The sequence below is a fragment of the Martes martes genome, assembly GCF_963455335.1.
Source record: "Martes martes genome assembly, chromosome: 4".
Classification (NCBI taxonomy): domain Eukaryota; kingdom Metazoa; phylum Chordata; class Mammalia; order Carnivora; family Mustelidae; genus Martes; species Martes martes.
In genome coordinates this window covers 123,816,727-123,835,092 of record NC_137891.1, presented here as the reverse complement: position 1 = coordinate 123,835,092, position 18,366 = coordinate 123,816,727, and the positions used below count along the sequence as shown (strand labels likewise).

At 33.3% G+C, this 18,366-nt stretch overlaps 1 protein-coding gene across 1 annotated transcript in view; it reads left to right on the top strand.

The window, feature by feature from the left end:
* ADGRL2 (adhesion G protein-coupled receptor L2) overlaps positions 1–18,366 on the top strand; it is a 286,203-nt gene that overhangs the window by 129,790 nt on the left and 138,047 nt on the right. Inside the window, exon 3 of the mRNA XM_080801458.1 lies at positions 1,202–1,374. Within this exon, the coding sequence (XP_080657584.1) occupies positions 1,302–1,374 (73 nt within the window). The 5' untranslated portion in view covers positions 1,202–1,301. The remainder of the gene's footprint in view (positions 1–1,201; positions 1,375–18,366) is intronic.

Below are 18,366 nucleotides of genomic sequence, written 5' to 3'. Positions count from 1 at the left end.
CGTCAGGATATCCCTTTAAAGGAAAATTTTGTCAATTTTCTACCCTCAAGGCTAGACCAGGAGGCTGGATGTATTTGAGAATTGTCTGCATTTATGTGTATTGTAGGGCTAGTCTTTACTCTGATTCCTCATGTTAATCTAGGAGGAAGTGAAACACTTCGGTAGAACCCAGCAAATAACCTGTTCTTATGTCCTAGGAACTGAGAATTCTGATGAAGTCATGCTTCTGAAGTTTTTGTAGCCTCTCCAGTTGAAGAACTGGATTCTTAAGGGCTAGTCAGAATTAGACTTGGCTCCAGGTTTTATATTCTTTAGTCTTCTCCCAGTTTTTAGAAGAATAGTGTTACAACCTTGGAGAAACAATCATCATAGTCTTGGGGTTTTATTTGGGTCTAGTGGATGGACCAACCTGCTCAAGTATACAAGTTTAATCTTACTAAGTTATACTTTGCTATAAAAAACCCCCAATATATGAAAATCTGAAACTTTAAAATGAAATAGTTAAGAGACCCTTTATTAAACTGCTCCAACTATGAATAACAGTAATAATAGCAATTTGATATATGGTGTTTAGGAATGTGATGTTTTTAGAATGTCATTATTATATAAATTACATACACCCGTGTGTCAAAAATTGTACATCCTTGTATAGAAAAATAAACTGCTTAATTTATCTCTAATCTGTCCTACAAGATAACAGGATAAAATAGTAGATAATATTACTGTTACAATCACTAGAAACAAACCAAAAAATTACAGGTATTTATAAAATTTTTTATACTATATATACTATATATATTACATATATGTATTTAAAATATACTAAAGCTAGTAATTTGATAGACTGATGTGTGGCATAGAGAGATGTATTGTTCTCGAATGACTTCCTAAGCTTTTCAAAGAAAAAAATCATTAGGGATTTATATAGCTGTTCTACGAATTCATATGTCATGGTTCTCTATAAATGTTTTTCGAGCTTTGATTGTTTTCTTTATATTCTTTTAAGGCTCAGATATCCAGTATGTAGGAGCAGCTCTCATATTGGATATAGAGTCAAAATACATACCATTTTAAAATAAAATTTTATACTTAGGAGATGGATTGAGGCAGGGAAGGAGAGAGAGACTTGTTATTATTTTTGCATTTCTTTTGTGACGTAACAGGACCATAAGAGTAAATGATGGATTTGTTTGTTTTTCAGATATGAGGATCAATGATGCAGACTGCTGGGTTCGATGAAGCTGGGCATTTATAACTAGATTCATTAAGGAATACAAAGAAAATATTTAAAGTGATCAATAATGGTGTCTTCTGGTTGCAGAATGCGAAGTCTGTGGTTTGTCATTATAATCAGCTTCTTACCGAATACAGAAGGTAAGATGCAATTTAAATTTTATTTTTTAAATCTGGGTGAACTTGGTTTAAACTATGCAGTATTCTCTATACAGAAGTGGCTAGAATGAGTTTTATTTTAAAAAGTAGCTGTTAAGAAGATTTCCCGACTGTCAAATTCTTTTTTTGGTGGTTGAATTTATTTTCATTACACACAACTATAGTAGTGAAGAAAGTGCTAGAAATCTGAATTTATGTTTCACATAAATTTGTAAAATATTATTGTTAATATCCCGAGAGAAGTAAACGAAAACTTTGCTTTGGTATATATTTTACACTTATCAACTAAATTTATTCCAGTAAAATTGAAAGTATTTCATGTCAGTGTTTTTACTTCTTCAGTTTGCTTGCTTCGTAAGTGGAGTCATAGTTTAGTTCTAAAACTCCTAAATAACGTTTTTTCATATCTTCTGGAAAATGTTGGGTTTTTTTATTTGTATTGCTTCCTTTTGAATGTTATTTATATCTTTTTGAAGATGGACCTGCCTTTTAAAGAAATAAATACTTTTGAGGCTTAGTGAAATAATAGAAACCATCATTTATCAATTACTGTATGATTTTCTTAGTATCTGTTATTTCTTTAGTCTTACATATTATTTCCATGTGAAAATAACATCCTTTCAGGTGCTTTTTATAGAGCAGGTCAGAAGTTAATATGGAGCTAAGATATGTTAATTTTATAGCTACTTGATAGTGGTAGTTATGTATTCAGTGTGAAACTATATTAATCCTGTAAAATCTGTGAAGAATACAAAATCTCTGAGAAACTCATGGATTTTATTTGTCCCAATTAAATATTCTTGAAGAAAATACTTTAGAATTTTAAAATTGATTTTATATGTATTTTTAAGTGACCCTATTTATACCTAGTAACAAAATGATAGGTGGAGGTAATAGGCAGCTCTCTACTAATAGAAGCTTATTATTCCAGTATCTTTGTAATAAGCTTCAGTGTTAACATTTTAATTTTGCTGAAAGAATTTTATTTGAATTGCTGTCCCAAAATTATATTTCATCATAATCTTCTTATCTTCCCAGTCCCCTCCTTTCAGTATTGACATAACTTAATAATTCAAATAAATGACAAATTAGGAATACTTTTAAAATAAATTTTGTATTTAGAAGGTAAATAATGTTCACCTGGATTTAAGTCAAGCTTGAAAGTTACAAATGGGTTAATATTCTGTTTTTAGAAGATAATGCTCTTCGCATCAGGACTGAAAGATACATCAAATCTAACAGTAAAATGCAGCATGTCTGAATGAATAGTACCATAATGATAAACAACAAACAGAAACTGAGTTTAAGAATATGAATCTCTGGGTTGGATTGTTCAGAAAATCTTGGGTATAATCTATAATTTTGCATCTTTTTTTGGGGGGGGGGAGTGGAAACTAACTGAATTCCTGCTGTTATGTTTGAATGTTTTTTATACATTTAAAAAAGATTCCAGGTGTGGACCAATGGCTCATTAGTCCACATAATAAAAAATTTCCAATCAAGATAGAGACCACTTTGCTGGCACAGTAGCTTAACTCAGCGGGGTGGGGGGGGGGGCTGGCAAACAGAGACTTTTTCATGAGATACTGCAGTTTTATTTCTCGTGTCACCTATCAGGTCAGGATTCATATCTGCTGTTAAGAGAAATTTCATTTTTGGCGCATCAGGCCAGGGGGTGTTGCTTTTGAAGCAGCTCCCTCCTACCGGTAAAAAGAACCTGGGAGGAATCCACACTGCTAGCTGTGAGAGTAGACACAGTTAATGCACACTGTTGGAATACTGATCCAGCATCATGTGGCTTTGTCTTAGTAAAGTTTTACATGACATGATAGTCCTTTATTGCCAGAAAGCAGATAATGTTCTGTGAACACCTGTAGAGAAAACCAATCAAAGTTAGGTGTGAGAACACAGGAAAGGAGTTATAAATTTAACCATTCAGCCCATTAAGTTTCTTCAGAGCCCCTGCATGATGGTTACCTTTTCAAATCTCACAGAGATGAGCACTTTTTGTATTAGTTTCTGGATTCTTACAGTTATGACTTAGATAAAGTTTCCTAGGTGGTTTCTTCCTTTCTCATTTATTGAGTGACTAAATTGAGCCAGGTGCTTAGGATTCTGAAATGCACAAGGCACAGTTTCTGCTTCTTGAGGAGTTCATGGTCCTGTGCAGGGGCAGAAACCTCAGGTACTTACTGCTGCCAAGCAGGCAGAGTTAACTTCAGGGCAGCAGGCCAGTGAAGGTCTGCAGTAGGCAGGGAAATGCTTGCCAGAGGACCCGTGATTGCCATGCCAGAATTTAGCCTGGTTTTGCCAGTCTTCTGACTTTTCCGTGGAAATCAAATGTGGATTTTAAGTAATAGTAGCTAATTAAGATCAAAATAAAACAGAACAAGCGTGTATTATATTTAGTGATGGACTTGCGTTTTTCAGAGCTTTTATTTTTCCTCCTCTTTGCAGTAGTGTTTCACTTTAGTATATTATTTTAAAGGCCAGACATAATTTTAGAGTTATTTTACATCTATACTTATGAGAGGTAAATTTCCACATTTGCAAGGACTTAACCTGTTTTATGTTCAGATGAATATTATAAATATGTCATGTTTTGGGTACACAGTAAAGAGCAAACTACAAAACAGTTTTTAAACTTTTTAACCACAGTAAAATCTAATTTCATAAAGATTTAACTGTTAGAATTAGCTTCTCTCCCTTTATCTCTAACTTTGTCAGCTACTATTGAACAATCAAGTCTCACCCCTTAAATTTACTTGTTTTTGCAAAATAAGAACAATGTTTTATTTATTCTTAGTCTTTTTTCCCCTGTGTATTTTGGAAAATTGTTTAGAATTTCCAAATAAAAATGATTATGAAAGATCAGACTTTCAAAATACTTTGTAAGTTTTTCTTCGAATCGATTTTACTCCTACAGAACTAATCTCAAGCCCTTCAAAAATCAGTTTTGTTGAGAAACTGGTGTGCTTTGATTTTTTTGGCCAGTTTTTATAAGCAGAGTAACCACTGTGGTATCATGTATCAGTAAGTAAGAAAGTAAATTGAATTTTTGTGTCCTAGAGAATTAAATTATGCTATATAATGGAGCCCTGGCAAGCATAAGTCAGGCATGTGAAGGCTTGCTCAAGTGACAAGTTACAAATAATAGCAGTTCTTCAGCAAAGTCGGTTTTAAAATGGGTTTCAGGTTGACTTCTTTATGCAGTGAGTATTTAATTAGATTTCATTAGTCAAAATTTTAATTAGTTCAAATTACATTGTTGTTTATCCATATTTCAAAAAAGAATGTTATGTCCATATAAATGCCAACTATGCAAGATACAGCTTTACCTATTAGTTTTACATACATCCAGAAATTTTAAGAATATCGGTGTAGAAAGTGTCTTAACCAGTTTTAAATGTACTTTTAAATTCTCTAAGCATATTTTACAATAATTTTTGTATTAATGATATCTTACTGAAAAATGATGTTTGGCTGTAGGGTCTTTTTGCTAGTTGAGTGACAGAAAAAAGTAGGTCTAGGAGTTAAGTATGAATTAAAAAACTGTTTTAGTCATATACGTATTTCCTTCAGACTGGTCTATAATTTGGAAGGAGTAGTAGCTTTTTTTTTTTTTTATGATTTTATTTATTTATTTGACAGAGAGAAATCACAAGTAGGCAGAGAGGCAGGCAGAGAGAGAGGGGGAAGCAGGCTCCCTGCTGAGCAAAGAGCCCGATGTGGGACTTGATTCCAAGACCCTGAGATCATGACCTGAGCCGAAGGCAGAGGCTTTAACCCACTGAGCCACCCAGGCGCCCCAGGAGTAGTAGCTTTTTATCCAAGGTTAAACTTAAGAAGGATTACAAGAATTCAGACCTGTCTGTATTCATTCTTTCTTTTATTTACATACACATATAAGAAAATGTATAGAATATATATTCATACACACACTATGTCAGCATCACAAGGGCAACAGTTGTTTTTGTTTCTTTATTTCATCAGTGTGTCCAAGTGCCTAGAACAATGCCTGGCTTATAGTAAGTACTCATTTTTTATCCATCAAATAAAAAAACCGAAATTTTTGAGAGGTTAATAAACCGTTGTAATACCAGGGTAGTAAGTGCCATGATGATGATACTCATTGGGATGAAGGGGAGGAGGTGGCTGGATATATATCAGGAAAGGCTTCCGGCTGAAGTGATCATGATGCTTGAGCTGACTCAATATGAGTTGACCAAGCTATGTAAAGGCAGTGGTGAGCATGGGGGTGGAGACAAAAAAGTCAATGGAGAACAGCATGGTGTGGAATAAAAACACTGTAGTGATTCTTAAGAGCATAAGAATTAGCTAGAAGGCCCAGGGTTTTCTGACAGATTTGAGGGATGACACTGGTGTCCCTCAGCATCACACTTGACCATTGTAGTATTGTATGTGTGTGAGTAGTTGAGCTGAGGTGCAGAGATGAGTGGATATGGATATAAAGTTACTTTTTTGAAAGGGTTTTTGAAAAGAAATTATGATTTAATTCACTGTGATCCCAGAATAGTAACCAGTTGATTACTAGGAGTTACTATCTGTATCTTTTCATATGGTGTTTTACTCCTCTGATCACACTTCTTGGTCATAATTTTAGGCTCTAAAAAGGGATTTTTTCCCCTCTTTCTTGACAATGTATTGAGAAGGAAAAAAAAATGGAAAACTTGGCTTCAGATTGTAAAAAAAAAGGACATACTTTCTGTTAAGAATAATTGTTACATTTTCAGAGCTCCTAAACCCTTGCTTCAATTTGTCTCTTCATTGTGATAACCTTGTTCTTTTTCTTGGGAATAACTATATGGCCGTTGCTGTGAAAATGCTGAATTGACTTACTATAGGGACTTTAGATTTCCCAATCTAGCAAAATTGACTACTTTTGTTCATTTCAGTATATTTTTGATTAGTTGAAAGCTAGCAAGTAAATTTTCAGCAAAGTATTTGGAGATTTGGCCGTATGACTCCTATTAAACTTAATGGGAGTCACAACTCCCATTAAATTAATAGGAATTGTACAGCGTATCTATGTTGGCAGCATAGCAAATGTAACCTTATTTTTTAAATTCACAAATTATGTAAATTAACACTGGTTTAAAACAAAGCATTTTTTAAAATAATGATTTTATTTATATGTTTAGTGCAGATCAATGTGATTTAACTCCTTGAGAAAGTACCCAACTATATTGCTCTTAGGACATTTTATTGTATTATATGAGTGTAATGTAATTTGATTGCAGCAGCTTTCCTCTGCATAGGTAGTGATGTAATTCAGTTTTAAACATATAAATATTAATGCCATTTACAAATTATATAATGTTGCTTTTTATCTTGTAAAAACCAAAATGTGTTATTGTATTACTACCAGGATTTAAGAATAAGGTTTATTTGTTAAGAGTATGACTCAAAATTGAAAAAAATTAAGACTAAACTTACTAGGAGACATGACCATCTTTTAAAAAGATAGTTTAGAACATACATTTGTCATCTTATGTACCAATATTCAGTGTCAAAATATGCCATATTTCATATATTGAAGATTAAATTCCAGTGTTTGATTTCCCACTTTCTTCCCATTCTCTACCCCCTCTTTTCCCATGTTAGAAAAGGGTTGTTTATCCACACTCTATGTTGATTCACAGGTAGGTCTGTTGCTGGTGGAAAAGTGTTATAAATCAGTGTGTCACACACAACAGCCACCCAGCAGATCTCAATAACAGTGTATTGTGTGGCTGTTCAATTTTTACAAGCCTCCGTTTTCTGATGGAAAAGACTGCATCAAATGCTAAATAAATAAATCTGTTGTTATGAAACAATACTTTGCTAAAAGTAAAGAGGTTATGAACTTGTCCATATCAGAGTAACTATTTGAAGTATTGATTTTACATCCATATTGGGAATTTATCACAGTTGTTATATTTTTTGAAAGAACAGTGTTATTAAAGGTAGCTTAATTAAAAGCATAGGAAGCATGTAACGCATCTTAATTTTGCCAAACAGTAATTGTGTTAATTACTCCTTACTGAGTAATTTCAGTTTTGATGAATCTTTTGTTTCATTTTCTGAATTAATATACCTTTTCAGTTTTTTATATGTTATATACTTAGACTATGGTATTAAAGAATACGATAATACAAATGACTGAGCACTTCGGAGTATTAACGTAGAACTGGTATGTCTCCAAGAACCTATTTATCTGCCGCATTACTAAGGGAGTGTTTTACTGAAACATATGCTTGGTACCCTATGGTACTCTTTATTTTCTTTTCACCTCTTGCATGACAGAGAATGACATATGACAGCCGTGCGGTCTACATGTATTAGACATCAATGTGGATTAGTGAATATCTCATGACATCTTTCAACCCTATTCTTGAACTCCTTTTGTCAACTTGACAGAAGTGATTCCAGGAGAATACCTAGCGCCGGCCCTGGAATCTCTTGGCTAAAATGTAAGGCTGAGAAGGGAATTCCATATCAGAGCTTCAGGAAGCAAAAACAACATTTATAATCCCTCCTTATCAGCATGGGACTCTATTGAGTTTGACTTTTATGTCTGCCATTATTCTTGTTTGAAGGGCTTTTTTTTTTCCCCTGAAAGTACTTTTTCCCCCTTCTGATTTTGAATGTAATACATTCTCATGAGAAAAGATAAAAAATTAGGAAGTTGAAATAAGCATTTAAAACTGTTCATAATTGTAGGACTTTGACATAACCACGGCACTTTTCTTTTTCTTTCACAACATACCTGATTTTTTAAAAAAAGATTTTATTTATTTATTTGAGAGATATTGCAAATGCCTGCACACACACAAGAGAGAGAGAAAGGGAGAATGAGCCGGGGGAGGAGGGGCAGAGGGAAAAGGAGAAGCAGGCTTCCAGTTGAGCAGGGAGCCTGATGTGGGGCTTGGTCCCAGAACCCTGGGATTATGGCCTCAGCCCAAGGCAGATAGCTTAATCGATTGAGCCACCTAGGTGCCCCACCAACTTGCTTGATATTACAGCTAAAACAAAATTATGATGTGTGAAACAAAATTAGGTTCTTCATTTCCATATACTTTTATATTCTGATTTTTCATTTATATTATCATAACTTGTATTACCATGTCATTATATATTTAGATAATGTATTTTAACACCTGCTTGGTTATTTATCATTTATATGTCAAAAATGATATAAAATCCTCTGTCTGTAATTGTTGACCATTTGAACTTAATTTCTTTCAAGTATAAGTAAAATAAATATATATGTAACTGTTTTTTCTTCGTATCTCATTATTTCCTGAGACTGGAATTCTAAAATTCTGATGTTGTGGACGTCTAGATGATGTGGACGTCTTCCAGACTGGTTTTTCTGAATGATTATACCACTGTTCATTTTGATCTCCAGTGTCTGAAAGTATCAATCTTACATACTTTTCCATCATTGATTTTATTTTATTTTTTATTTTTTTTTTAAAGGGAAAGCTATGGAGATTCTTTTTTTTTTTTTTTTTTTATTAAAGATCCTATTCATTTATTTGACATATAGAGATCACAAGTATGCCGAGAGGCAGGCAGAGACAGAGAGGAGGAAGCAGGCTCCCTGCTGAGCAGAGAGCCCTATGATGCAGGGCTCAATCCCAGCACTCTGGGATCATGACCTGAGCGGAAGGCAAAGGCTTTAACCCACTGAGCCACCCAGGCACCCCCATCATTGATTTTAAATTTTTAGAAGAAGTGACACTTTGATGGGAGAAAAAGGGTATCTGTAAGTTAAATTTATAATTTGTGGGCTAATTGTGAGGAAAAATTAGTTTTCATGGATTTATTTATTGACTAGTTGTAATTTTAATGTGCATTTTTTTGTGCACTACCTTTGTCAACTTTTCTGTTTAGCTTATTCTTGTTTTTAAATTTTGATAATATCTTTTTGTCATTTTTTGTTGTAAAAATCATAATTTGTTTGCCTTATAATTCATTTCATTCGTTTAATTTTTTTAAAAAAGATTTTATTTATTTATTTGACAGACAGAGATCACAAGTAGGCAGAGAGAGAGGCAGGGATGCAAGCTCCCCGCTGAGCAGAGAGCCCAATACGAGGCTCGATCCCAGGACCCTGAGATCATGACCTGAGCTGAAGGCAGAGGCTTTAACCCACTGAGCCACCCAGGCGCCCCATTCTGTTTAATTTTTTAATGAAAATTTCAAATAAGAAAAATTTATAAAATAACAACAATCACAGATTTAAAATTATCAACATTTCATTTGCTCTTATTTATCTTTTTCTTTTCTTGCTTTTTGATGTATTGCTCTTTTCTTTTGTGAGATCTTCCATTATTTTTATCTTAAAAGTTCTTATCTTGAGATTGGTTAAATATTTATTCACTTGCATTTCCCTGTAGCTCTTAAATGTTTTTATTTTAATTTTTAATCCATTAGGAGTTAATTTTGTTACTAGGTGAGAGCTCTCAGCTCTCATTCAGTTGATTTGAAATGAAGTTTTGGTGTGAATCAGATTTTAACTAACAAAAGAAGATAAAATTGGGACATTACCCATATAAAAAAAGGATAATGGATAACAAGAAAAAAAAGAAAAAGCAATGAACACAATTTTATATCTATACAGATTGAATTATGGGTGAAATGTCACTGTTCTGATTTCAGTAATAGTGCTCTTCTCAGCTTAAATGGGTTTTTTTAATCTAGTCTGTTTAATAAATTTTATTTTATTTTTTAAAGATTTTATTTATTTATTTGACATATAGAAATCACAAGTAGGCAGAGAGGCAGGCAGAGAGAGAGGAGGAAGCAGGCTCCCTGCTGAGCAGATAGCCGGATGTGGGACTCGATCCCAGGACCCTGAGATCATGACCTGAGCCAAAGGCAGAGGCTTAACCCACTGAGCCACCCAGGCGCCCCAATAAATTTTTTTTTAACAGAATTTTTTTGTGAGAGTGAGAAAAATGAATAAAAAGCATGACAACAGTAGTTAAAACACCTCATAGTAAAAAAAGAGCTTGCATTTTAGGAATTCTGGAGTGTCAAGAAACAAAAGAAATTTCTGGAAAAATAGAGAAATTTGGAGACAGCAGAGTTTTGTTTGGCATCGAGGTTTAATCTAAAAGAGATCAAGTAAAATTCTCATTCATTTTGCTGGTTATTTATAGAATGCTTCTGACTCCTGTCTCTTTGTGTGTGTGTATGTGTATGTGTGTGTGTTAATCATTAGTTCTTTCTCCTCTTTATTTTTTCTTTGTGGTTTTAAAATCTAAACCATGAGGTAGACATAACTAATATTTAGCTTTCGATTAGAGGCAATATGCTTATGAGTCAGGGACTTCATAACTTAGTCAAACATAATAGTCAAACACCATAGGAAGGATGACTGGGTTGTTCCTGGGGGTAGTAGGGAGAGAGCTGTCTGGGATTTTAAGAGAAACACTTTTACATGGCAGAATGCTGTGCGGAGGTGATGGTGGCAGGGGTTCTCTAAAGTAAAGGAGAGATAGGTGGTATTTCAGTATACTCCATTGTTTAAGGAAAGTACTTTTTACAATTTTCTTTTTTAGTTGTTTTAGTAGATAGGTTGGGTATCTGAATTTATTTCCAGGCAGAAAGGGAATGGGATCCAGTGCAAGGACAGAAAGGCTCCTCATCTAGGAAGAGAATATGTATTATGATCCAAGAAGGGGAAAAGTCAGGAAGAGATGTGTATGGGAGAAGAAGAAATTTAAGACAGACATGCTGGATGCTTTTAATCTTCTTGTTTATCTAGAACAATGCCCCTCAAAATTTAATGCACACATAAATCACTTGGGGATCTTGTTAAAATGTAGATTCTGACTCAGTAATCCAGGATGGGCCTCCAGAGTCTGCATTTCTAATAAGCTCCCAGGTGATGCTGAGGTTTCTGGTCTGTGAGAGGACATCTGTATCAAGGAGTTTGGTTATTAAAATGTTTAGTCTAGAAAATCAGATTTTGCTTGACAGTGATTTCTACCAGTGCAAATCAAGTTTTTTTCTAACCTTAATAACATAGTTGAAATACAGAAAAAATATCACTTTCAGTTTTGTGATTCGTTTTATTTTAAAAAGGAGCTAAGCTATCTTGAAACGTTACTGAACATTTTTACATTTTGTTGCACTTGTAACCCAATTTTATATGCTTTCTATTGACCTTTTATCTGATGATTTGTTTTAAAGATCCCTGAGTAACAATGCAGCCTGACCCTTACTCCCTAATATTTCCTTCTATTCCCCATTGATCTGTCCTATTTTCATTCTGTGTTGTGGAAACGTTATTTTTAATAACATTTTACTACCAATGCATTTATAATGCATTTATAATGTTAAAGTAACATTATAAAATCATGTATGCAGGTTGTATATTTTCTTAACCTATCTGGAAAAACTTTATATTTTACTAATTATTCAAAGTCCATGTATTTTAAAAAAACAACAACAACTAATAATTGTCACTTTCACTTCAATATTAACACCCTGACATGTTAGCCCCATAAGAGAGTGAGGATGAGTACTGGAATGTAAACTGGTTATCAAAAACAGCTTAAAGATTTTTTATTTGCTTAAGATTATTTAATGATTTTTCTACTTTGTTATACATAATCAAGGAATTTATTCATTTTTGGTAGTGGACATAATCTCCCTCTACTTTTCCTGTCAGATATGTAGATTACTATTATTATTTACTTTAGATTTATGATAATACAAATCACAAATTACATTTATTTCGTCATGAAGTTTATTAGATTCTTCTGCTTTTTAAAGCCATCTGAAAAGTAACTAAAAAGCAAATTTTAGACAAAGAGAGTTTTACGTGGGTATCTTAGAGGTCAAAATATTTTTGTTTTGTTTTGTTTTGTTTTGTTTTGTTTTGGGGGATAGATTGAAGAATTATAGACTTAGTACCACAACTTGAGATTAGTACTTAGAAGTTTTCAGTTTATGGATGAAGAAACTAAGAAATGTCTGCAGAGCTCAACCCTCTGCTAAGCTCTATTTACTGCCAGTCCCTTTTTCTTTCTGGAGAACCTGATAAATAGCCTCAGGTGATTGGTATGTTTTCCTACCTCATGAGGCTGTCACTCAGGAGTATTTAAGATATACTTCAAAGTATATTGCTTAACATTGTTTAACTTAATGGTTGTGATCGAAAAAAAATCCTCTATTTCAGTTTTCTTAAACTGTATTAGCTAACTCTGCAGATTAAAAACAGTATTAGCTAACTCTGCAAGTTTCCAATGATCTTGAGAAGTTATACAGCCACAAGGCATGTATTTTTTTCAAAAATCAGTTTTTCTTTGGAAGTACAAACTATTGCTAAGAACAATTCACTGCCACAACACTGGAAAACTGAAATATGATAACAGTAATTTTTACTTTTACTATATTTAGTTTATCAGTTCACACTGATTGGCAGTCACCGTTGAAATAGTTGAAGGCAAACCTTTGGAGCCCCTCCGCGTATGGGGTTTAGACATTATCTTTTTTCTTTTGTTTGCTTACAACAGGAAGTTGATTTAATCCTTTGCTTTGTTTTAGAGTTTAGGCAAATAGAGACCATCCTTGTTAGCTTTCAAAAGCTCTTACTTTTCCTGCATTAATGGCACTCAGGGTACATTCTGTGATCCCTCTTTATTTACCAGAAAGCTTGTCTTTGAGAGCTGTCACTCTCTTCTTTCATCCGTGTTGTTAATTGACTGATAGCGAAAATTGTGTGGAAAACCGTCAGTGACGAAGACTGGGTATAGGTGTTACTCCAATCTAAAGACTGGTGAATCGTTGCTTCTTGATCCCATTTCTATTTGTATTAAAATACTAAATATAGACTAGAAGAACAAAGTACATTTAAAAGCATTCAGAAATGTTAAGCAACAATAAAACTCCGTAACCATTTAAATGACAGCAGCTGACTGTTTGAATTAACTTTGTGTTTGGCTTAATTTGGGGCCCTAATTATTCCTAACTTACGTGAGTAGATTTCAATTATAGTATCCTGCAGGGATTTGTAGCTAAGGCAACTAAAAGAATCATTTTACATAAAGTACTTTTGTTCAACTGATTAGGCAAGTTAAAACGTAATGATGTAAAATTGAAACCCTTCTGACAAGGTCCAAACAAATGTTTCTAGTAATTTTGCTTTAAAAGAAAAAAAAAAAATAAAGGATTGAACTGAGTTTAATTTTAAATAATATTTTGGTCTCTTGGGAAGATTGACTTCCTGATGATATTGATAAATATATGTGTCTTAAGATCACGTGTTTTAATAGAGTAGTAAAACATTATGTCACAGTGGAGGCCTTTGTAAGCAATGTCTGCTTTATAAATCTTGATACATGGTTTTTGACAAATTCAAATACGTAGCTTTAGAAGAGAAGGATAAATTAATAATTTGAATGACTAGCACTTCTGTGTTTTGGACTGCACTTCAGTTGAACACAGATCAGAGACTCATTTATAGATTTGATGCCAATAAGCTATATACCAATAAGCCCAAGGACACAAGATAGGGTGACCCTGTGCCATAGTCTGTGCCATAGTCAGTAGACAACTCGAAATTTAACACAGCCTTCCTAAATACTCTTCCTCTGCACTACAAGATTCCACCATAATTTTGAACACCTTTACCAAAGTAAACTTTCTTCATGGCTGTTTGTGGTGGATGCCACTTTGGTTCCTTACCAATCTGTGTGCTGGAGCAAAGTATAAAAGAAACACTTGCAGGCATCAGTAGACCATTCTGAGACTTAACTGTAACATTTCAGTACAGTCTTATAGCTGTTTAATACTAGTTTAACATAGTGAACGAAGTTAAAAGCCAGCAGTTCTGTTCTCTTTCTTATTAGCAACTTTTTGGTCCTCTTTGTCCTCTTCCTCTCTCCTGACAATTTTTACAACTTTAACACTAAGTCTTTAATATATGCATTATATCCTTTAATCATGTCAATTCTATGAGAAGTTTTCCACTGAATAAAACCCAACTAAAAGGCATAGCATAAAATTCAAAGACCTGAACTTTGATTTCAAAGTGAGATTTTCCTCCCATTGCTCCAGCCCAGCTTTGTTACTACGTGTTCCTTAAAAACAATGCCAAGCTTAAGGGTAGGAAACAAACTGAGGGTTGCTAGAGGGCAAGGGGATGGGGCATGGAGTGACTGGGTGATAGATATTGGAGAGGGTATGTGTTGTAATGAGCATTTGGTGTAATGTAAGAGTGATGAATCACAGACCTGTAACCCCTGAAACAATTAATACATTGTATGTTAATTAGTTGAATTTAAATTTAAAAAATAAATTAAAAAAGAAGGAAAAAAAAACGCCAAGAAATCTACCCTCCCACCTGTTCAGTTCCTATTTGTTCCTTAGGATCCTTTTCAAAAACTAGTACCTTTGTGAAGCTTTTTCTCATATAAACAGGAATCATTTGAATTTACATAGCAGCAGTACAATAGAGTCAGTCACTAGTCACCAGTGGTTATGGAGCACTTGAACTATGGCGAATATGATTGAACACATACGTTTTAATTTTATATTAATTATTTTAAATTTAAGTAGCCACAATGGCTAGTAGCTACAGTAATGGACAGAACAGTTTGTAGGCACTTTAGTTTTCTTTGTTCACTTAACCCCCACCCCTCTTTTTTGGTCCGTTATTGTCTTTTATTTGTCTTAGTGAATTCCTTGAAGTCGGGGAAAATGTTTTACTTATTTCTATACTTTTCATTGTGCTGTGGTGCTTAGAAAAATATTTCAGTTAGTTGAGAAATGCATTTAAGGTGTGTTAGTACCAAAACAGTGGTTTAAATACATACTTCATTCATGGTAGAGCAGTTTCACTATCAGTGAAAGCAATGTGTTGTGTTTGTGAATTTAAAAAGCACATGTAGCCGTATGCATAGTATGTAGCTTGAAGGAATGGAGTCTTTGGGATTAACAGCTGAGTTTAAATATACTTTTAGATGTAATGGTAGCAAACCCTAGTTGCTGACTGCAGCCTCAGTTTGTACATGATTTTGATAGGTCTTTAAATTATCTGGATGGTAATAACCTACTCTAAGTTAGCTAATGTTGATTTCTGTTCCCTAATAGAGCTTCTTTCTTGAAATCCAATGATGAACTCAGCTGATGCTGCCATTTGCTTTTGATAGTTTGAGAAAATGCTTTAGAGGATAAGTAATTATGAAGGCATCAGCTTAAAAATGATGAGTAATGTAGTCATTTAAGAAATTCTCATGATCTTGGCTTGTGAATTTCTTCTTCTAGCAATTAGAAAATTCCTTAATTTTAGCTTAGCTTTAAGACAGAGGGAATTTTATTTTTATTATAGATAATGGCATTTAATTATAATGATGTTTTACATAAACTTATACATCACATTTGAAAATTATTACTATTTTGTTTAATATGTTCATAATGACTATTATTAAAGTGTTTATAGCTTATAATATTAGAATTGATGGCTTTGCTGAGGAAAGATTCATAAAATGTCTTTTAATTATGTATATAATATACACATATTTATGTATATATGTGTATGTATATCTTTATATATATATATACACACATGTGCATATATATGTGTTTGCATATGTATACCATCATTCAAATTTCTTTTTAAATTTTTTTCCCAGTTTTATTGAAAAATAATTGATAATATATATTGCTTACAAGTTTAAGGTGTACAGCTTGGTGGTTTGATTACCATATGTTGTGAAATGATTACCACAATAGTTTTAGTTAACACCCATCTTCCCATATAGGTGGTTTTATAAAGAACAGAAAAGAAGAAGAAAAAAGGAAAAAAGATTGTGATGAGAACTCTTAGGATTTACTCTCAACAACTTCCCTATGTATTATACAGCAGTGTTAGCTATAGTCATGAGTGTTGTACATTACCAAAATTTCTTATTCTCTTTATTTAAATAGCATTTGCAAATGGATGTCTGATTTAACATGCTGTCTGTTTCTGCCTACCTATTTCTGTCTCTAATGTAGGAAAATGACAAATTCTCTAGTAGCTAAATGCACAGTGCAACTTTTGCAGAAGAAAGTAATTTACTTATATTGGTGATTTAAAAAATACTTTATTCTGGACTTCTAACTATTCTAGCCTTAAATACTTCGTAATTAAAAGCTTTGCTCAGAGAACTTAAGAAGTTTCATTAACGTGCTCAGCATTGATTTGAGGTTTCTGGAGTGCTGGTTTATGAGCCCCACATCTAATAGTTCATTACCACTTCTTGCTTTATAACCATAATGGTGTCTCTCAGATCGAAGCATTATTTTATCAGCTTCACTTCTGCATGATTTATATTTATTTTAGCAAGTCAGTTCATTCTTAAAATGAATATTTGGTATCACTGAAAGTAATTGAAAAGAATGTGTTGCTATTTCATACAGCAGATGTAAGAGGAGAGTTCCAGAAATTCTTGAGCCATGGCTGTGATAATAGAACAAATGAGTAAACCTCCAGGTGACTTATTATGAAGAGATATTTTTTATTATTATGGGGAGAGATTTTTTTAATATTATCTCATATACGTGTGGAAAAAAAACACAAATAGTAGTACTTTAAAGGTATAGTTCATGTGTTTGCCTTTTAAATATGAAGAGAATAGAAAGTCTAAAATTTATAATTTCCTGAATGTAACATTTGACTTCATTATCTTTATATAGTAATTTTTCAAACTATGATCATATGAAAGTATCTGGAAAATAAACCTGCATGGATTTAGGTTCTAATTTTTCTTTATTTTTTATTTAGCATTTGCAGATAAATATTCGATTACCATGCTGTCTCTGTGTGTCTTTCTTGCTTGCTTTTGTTCTCTTTATGTCAATTTAGAAAAAAAGATATTGTGTAAAAAAGTATTGTGTATCTTTCACAAAAGATACTGTGAAAAAAAGTACATTGTGTATTTAGTAGAAATATGTACTTTCATGTTTTTTGGCAGCTGAGCAATAATACTGCACTATATAAATTAAGATATACTTAGTGAATTTTTTACAACTACATTAAGTTATTTTTCTTAACTATACTTAAGGACGTTTTATTGGTATTTTTTCTGCATGAAGATCTGATACTTTAAATTCGCTCTATAAATTTCAATTTTTTGTTGTTGGTGTACTTAAAAAAGTACCCAACTGTCAGTCCATTCCAAGAGTGAAGAAGGCAGATGCAGCTGGTCCAGAGGAGAGAGGGTCTAGTTGGTGCATAAAAAATTCATGTCAGCATTTCGACACTGCATTCTTTTGGGGTATCTGTTATCACTGAATAGGAAACTGTTTCAAATTGACAGGCAGACAGAATGTTGTGCTGAATGTGTAAATTGGAATTATCACATCTAGCAGTTCCCTTCACCAGGTGCCGGCTTGAAGCTCCATTCTGCACTAATGTCGAGAGAGTGCCAGGAATAGTTCTATTTGCTAATTATCCCTCATCTTTTTCAATGTCTAGTTTTTTTAGTAAACAGCTTGCCCAGGTGTTTTTAGGAATGCCTAGCAGGACAATGCGAGACTGCAGGTGCTTATGTGGCAAGAAGATGCCATACAGAACACTGAAAACATCTATATCCATCTGTGTAGAAAAGATTATTGCTTTCAAGGGTTTTACTCTCTAATGTACTGAAAACAATAGTTGTCAGTACTTTGTTGGCCCTGAGATACTCTGCGGGCAAAAATGTGGGGGTTAGTATTTTTAGGAATGCTGGAACATTTAATTAGGTTTTATTCTGAGTCTCTTAAAAAAAACAAAAACAAAAAACAAAAAGAAAAACTTCATGATATGCAACCTACGTGGATGAGCAGTGAAATTTTCAAAGATTGTAAAAAATGAAGGCAAATCAACTATTAGGGAATATTAAAGATGATTTTTTTTGTTCCTTCAAACTTTTTGATCTTACTTCACTATTACATGGTATAATTGTGTTTTTTTCTTACCTTTTTTAAAAG